The sequence below is a fragment of the Berghia stephanieae genome, chromosome 3 (genome assembly GCF_034508935.2).
Source record: "Berghia stephanieae isolate SIO BIC M18660-M18661 chromosome 3, UCSD_Bste_1.3, whole genome shotgun sequence".
Taxonomy (NCBI): Eukaryota; Metazoa; Mollusca; class Gastropoda; order Nudibranchia; family Aeolidiidae; genus Berghia; species Berghia stephanieae.
In genome coordinates this window covers 37,512,226-37,518,225 of record NC_088362.1, presented here as the reverse complement: position 1 = coordinate 37,518,225, position 6,000 = coordinate 37,512,226, and the positions used below count along the sequence as shown (strand labels likewise).

General features: G+C 37.4%; 1 protein-coding gene across 1 annotated transcript in view; it reads left to right on the top strand.

Annotated features, from left to right (window-relative positions):
* The window catches only part of LOC144967673 (EF-hand calcium-binding domain-containing protein 6-like), a 55,764-nt gene that overhangs the window by 988 nt on the left and 48,776 nt on the right, over positions 1-6,000 (top strand). Inside the window, exons 3-5 of the mRNA XM_078905201.1 lie at positions 2,954-3,028; positions 4,198-4,264; positions 5,505-5,659. Of these exons, the coding sequence (XP_078761327.1) occupies positions 2,954-3,028; positions 4,198-4,264; positions 5,505-5,659 (297 nt within the window). The remainder of the gene's footprint in view (positions 1-2,953; positions 3,029-4,197; positions 4,265-5,504; positions 5,660-6,000) is intronic.

Sequence of the window (6,000 nt, the reverse complement as noted above, 5' to 3'; positions counted from 1 at the left end):
ATCTCTCTCTCTCTCTCTCTAAATGTTGTAATGTAAGCTCCAATTTATTAAACGAAGACAAATACTGCGGAAGTTTCGGGTTACCCCTTTATCAACAAAACACGATGAATGAAACAATAAAGACGAATGAGAGATGTGTGAATGGCGTAGATCTAGTTCAGGTGAATAAACAAAAATCAATGAACAGCAACATTTTCACGATTCTATTCTCTAAAATCCATTTTCAGCGTCTGCTTTCTTCCGATTTCAAATCCAATCATTATCACGACTCGCTATATTTGATTTTGGAATAAAAACAGTGCTAATAATTTCCGGGGTTCCGTGGATTTCCGCGTTTTTTTGTTCTTGATTTAATTTTCCTGCGTGTCGTGCCTGAAAAGATTAATTTTGGATCACGTTGAATTTACAGCCGTAATTGTTAATGCTTTAACATCATGATGCTGCGGCGGTTGGAGAAAGTTTCCACTTTTCGTGATTATTAAATTCCCATTACCAGGGAGGAGGTGAGAGTACCGTTAGCTCAGTTGGTTGTAAGAGAGTTAGCTTATGCAAAAGGTTACACAAGAGTTCTAAGTGGGTTTAATGAGTTCACGGTGCTTGTATATCAGTCAAACTTGGTCATTATTTAGTGGGTTTATGATAGTTTTACGTTCCAAAGTTAAAGGACTGGTCATTATATTGAGTACTCGAAAATGACTTTCTTTGATCGGTGTTACTTGGTATTTGGGGATAAAAGCATCAAATTATAGGTGGTATTTGTTATTTGGGCGTATTGAACGTAAAATCTGACGTTTACCAAAAGTAATATTATATCATAAAAGGCCGGTTTTAGCATTGATATCAAGGGTTTAAGACGTTTCAGGTTGAATATGATTAGCTCTTACTCTTGGGTTAGAGGGGGGGGGGGGTGAACTTTAGACGGACGTGGAACTGTCAAAATTAGTAGGAGGTGTGGTTTGAAGGAATTGTGGGTACAGTTACAATAGGGGATAAAATAGGGTGTTTCAGATCAAAACCGGATTCGATTCGATGCTATTCTACCTTTTGATTCTGCATTCTACGTCACTATGAGTTGCACTTTCCTAGTCTGCTGCAAGTTCTAACATCCTACTAAGAATCTTTATTTACGGACTTAGAAATATTCCACGGATATCGAAAATGGTTACTTAGGCAAAATGACTTTACATTTGGACTGATTTTACGGATTTGGAATTTATGAAACTGGTTGAATTATGACCATGCTATTTGATTTGGATTTGGAATTTATCACAACAATTAAAGCAGTAAGAAATGAAACTTGGAATCTGGACTTTTATTTGAATGTCTTGATGTTGTACATTCAATTATCATCAATGGCCCTTGAACTCTTTAGTCATTATTAACATCTACAACACAATGCAAAGGAATATTATTACCATCTATCAAAAAGCCACTATACGATCATAAGCCATTACATATGTGTGCAACTACGCCACAGGTAGAGCACTCGCTTAACACGCAAAGGGACCGTGATTGATCCCATGTTTAGTCGAGATTTATTCTTTCTGACCCCCTGCCCACCCAGCAGTGAATGGGCAGCTGAGTTTCTTAGATGTGGCGGAAAGTACATTGCGATAGACTAACGTTCTATCCAAAGGATAGCTAGCAATTGCTATTGTCCGTTTTTACGCTATAGACACCGGGATAAACTCCGGCCCCATGGGCCGAATGGCTCTGAAGGACTCCTACCAGGGATGAAGAATGGCGAACATGGATTGCCCAATGTATCAAAGACACACATAGATGGCCCAGTGTGGCAAAGACACACGTGGATGGCCCAATGTGTCAAAGACACGGGAGGACATAAGGTCTAAGGTGTAAGGATCAGCACTGATACAGTAGTCTTCTCGTAAAACTTCACCACCTTCAGTCCTTGTCTACCTGATATCTCTATTTTATTCTCTGTTCTGACAACTTTGATATCATTATATTCTCAATACGCCTGTATTTCTATCGTCCACCACCCTCCACCCCATCACCTCCCTCTTATTCGCGAAGTCCCAGGTTTGAGAGTTTTTGCCAAGATGAGGGTCATTTAAATGGATCGATATTTAAAGGACAAGTTTTCTGGTCAAATTTTCAAATATGTTACCCCTCGTCTCAAAACGGTATTAAGTCGGGATGATTAAGATGCTGAAAATGGAATTTGTAGCCAGAAATGTCATGCTTAAGTTGAGTTTATATGCTTTATAGAGGAGAAGGAATATCATATTTTATTGTGCTAAATACCAACGTTTCATATTTTTTGACCAGTTTAGCTATAATTTGACTTTTTAGTATCTGGTCCATCCCGACATAACACCGTTTTGAGACGAGGAGTCATATATGGCTTTTGTTCCAGAGTACGGCAGTATTGGTGATTTGGTTTACACGATTAATCCCAGTATTAGACTTCAATCGTATTTCATAACGTCAAAATACAAGACAAAAACCATCCCAAAAAAATGAATCAACCTGTCTCAACTAGGAATCGAACCTCAGACTTCCTGATTACCGGTAATCAAAAGGTCTTAAGCTCGAGTCCTAGTCCAGGTAGGCTCATATTTTGGGATGTGATTTTTTTTTCTTTCTTTGTCATGCACTGTTCATAATATACACTTTATCATATCTTTATCTTACACCAGTGCCTGCTCCCTAACTTTTCTATATCATTAAAAAGCTTAATACCACCATCATCGTCAAAACCACCACCACCACCACCATCTTCATCATCATCATCATCAGAAACAGCAGCAGCAGCAGCGGGAGTATCATAAGAATATTTTCGTCTTCACCATTCTCACTATCAATCGTCGTCCTATTATTTTACTTATTTACTGAGTCTCTTAGTGCTGGACTCCGTAATGTAATTATAATTATATCATTATGGATCATTATTGATAACCTCAATGTAATTCTTTCCCATCTTTTCCAGAGAGGGCCTATTCCAAATTGTACGTACATTGGTTGGACACATCTCAAGGGAACAGTTTGATTCCTTCATGAAGGCGTGAGTTGGTTGTTTATATCTCTGTTATATTTTATCATACTTGTTATCAAACAGCATCACATTGTTTATGAAACAATCAAATAATGAGACTCTTTGTATGGGCTCATAGGTGGTTGAAAGCCAGAACTGAAATATACAAAGAAGAGTTCACTATATTGGGCATTGACATGAGCCGTTGATACCATCTGCAGAACAACGCTTTTGAAGGTACTAAACTCACTTATCGAAAAAGATCATATCCGCCTAATAAGATCACTGCTGACAAACACGTTTACATCTGGTGCAGAAAAAGTTTCACTATTAACATCGCTGGGAACTCCCCAAAGAGACAGCCTGAACCCAATCTTTTTTACCCTTTATTTGGAAGCAGCACTAAAAGAATTAAGACAAAAACTCCCGATTCCTCCAATCCTTACCAGCGAACTGATCTACGCAGACGATGTTGATATCATATTTGATACAGCAGACGTGGCGAAGCAGCACATGCCAATAATATCAAATACACTGCGACATTGGAATCTAAAGGTCAACGAATCCAAAACAGAAATTACAGTGGTTAGCAAGATACAAGCGCAGAATGGAAAAGTGTAAGAAAACTCGGAAATTTGATTAATTAGAATGAAGTCATTAAACGGAGAAAATGCTAGCTCAAACTGCATTCAGAAAACTCGGACTGCACCAGAGATCGATCTCGTTCCCTTTATGTGCGAAATGTGTGCTCCACCAACCCGGTTGCTTACTGTTGTTTCCTAACAGACAGCAGAACCGCCCACTGGCGAACATTCTAGAAACCGAGCAATATCAGGAGTCTTCAACACTGGAGTGGGATGTAGAAATGAGGAATAATGCATGTAAAATATAGCGAGGAAGGGGTGGGAAATAGATTGAATTGAAATCAATTCTCGCTATCAAATTTAATACGATGATAAAAGGGCAGCGTGGCTCAACGATACCGTCTTTGCTTCGTACCCGAAAGGTACCGAGTTCTGTCAGGTCGTTGTGTGGCCTTAAGCAAGTCACCTCGCCCTAGCTCAAATTGCGCGCTGTACTTGGCTGACCCTTGGGTTATTCCAGTCTTCTCTTATTTATTTGTTTATTTATTTATTTATTTATTTATTTATTTATTTATTTATTTATTTATTTATTTATTGTTTTCTCTCTGTCACCAGAATTTGTCTTCACTGGAGATCCAGTATCAGCTTTGACGAGTTCATTGTACGCTTTGCCGACAACCCTGTAAGTCGACGCCCCCACCCCCCTCCCTCAAAACGATATTACGTCGGGATGGTTTTGATGTTCAAAATTCAATTTATAATGTGTGGCTTACAGTCCTTCAGAGCCATTAGGCTCATGGAGCTGGAGTTTATCCCGGTTTCTATAGCGTGAAACGGATAATAGCAATTACTCGCTACCCCTTGGATAGGACGCTAGTCTATCGCAAAGTACTATTTGACCAAATCAACTTTAATTTGACTTTAGCACGTGGTTTGTCCTGACATTATTACACCGTTTTGACACGATGGGTCACACAGTACTTTTTGGGGGGTTGCCAGATTGGTACTTTTCTGTAAAGGTATATTTCTGCCAAACGCTAACAAAATAACCTTTCGCCACTATAGATGAGAATTCTATCTTCAATTATTTATTTATAGTTAAATGACTGTTAAATTTAAATTTAAATTTAAAGCTAAATTTAGTCAGATTTTAATCAAAGAAAAAAATATAAATTCCGCCCTTCCGCCACGACATCATAAGATATCGTCCCATCGTCATTCCACGAGGGAATATAGATAATTCATCAAACAAGATGTCTGATGACCCATGTTGTCATAGTGAGCAAAGTAGGGGTTTATAATCTTTCCCTAGGAAAAAAATCGAAAGTGTTCCACTTCGCTCCCTTTATCAAAATTAGAATTCTTAAAGGGGGGAGCGACATTAAAAATGATGAATTTTGACCCAGTTTGCTAAAATTAGATTTTGGTGGGATGTTGTCATGTGACCATTTGAAGAAAAAAAAATTATGAGTAAATTGAAGTTATGTAACTTTTTTCAAGGGTAAATCGAGTAACAGCATTGAACTTAATTTTTAAAGTTTTTAATTTAAAAATTAAAAATCGGGCTTCTCGAGCCACTTTATTTTCCTTTTTTCTACCTCTGGCCAAAATATTATAGCAATCGGTTGATAAACAAAAAAGCCTTTGACTTTTTAAGATTTGTTGTTTATTTTCCAATATGGCGTCGTTTCCATAGCAAAGGGCAACTTTTTTCCCAAAAAAAAATATATGCAATCATCCTTCCCAAACATATAGACTCTACATCATGACTGTGCATAGAAGTTTAGGATATTTCATCAAATAAAAAAATGACCCTTTTGTGTTTTATAAAACGTTGAGGATCGCCCGATTCATCAATGTTTAAAGTAAAAAAAACATTTCATTCATTCATTATCTTAATGATTATTCACCATCATCACCAGGCTGTAGCCCAGTACTCCACAGCAGAAGCCATCAGGAAAGGGAAGCAACCCGACAATATTGAGGAGAATTTACGCAGTACAACAATGCTGGAGTGGTGTCCCTTTACTAGTGCTCCTCACGCTTTTGTCGTGTTCAGACGACGCCTGCAAAAGGGGTGTGTACTTCGTTATGAATATTATCTACACATCGACACATTAAAACAATATTGTGTTGATATTTTTTTAAATCATTTTGTTTATATGAAATAACGGCAAATTGAAAATTTTTCTTTAGGTCTTACATTTAGACTTTCTTCCTCCATTTTTAATGTTGACATTCAAGTCAAATGAAATGCTTTTGAAATGTTACAGAAAATTGCTTTATTAATTTTATTTTACCATCATTAAAGCGTGTCTATTTTTGACTTATTTATTTATTTTAGAATAAACACACACAAATATCAGGAATGAAGCGGTCGATACCAAGTAGTTTATTGTAGTCTTTCCTTGAATTAAA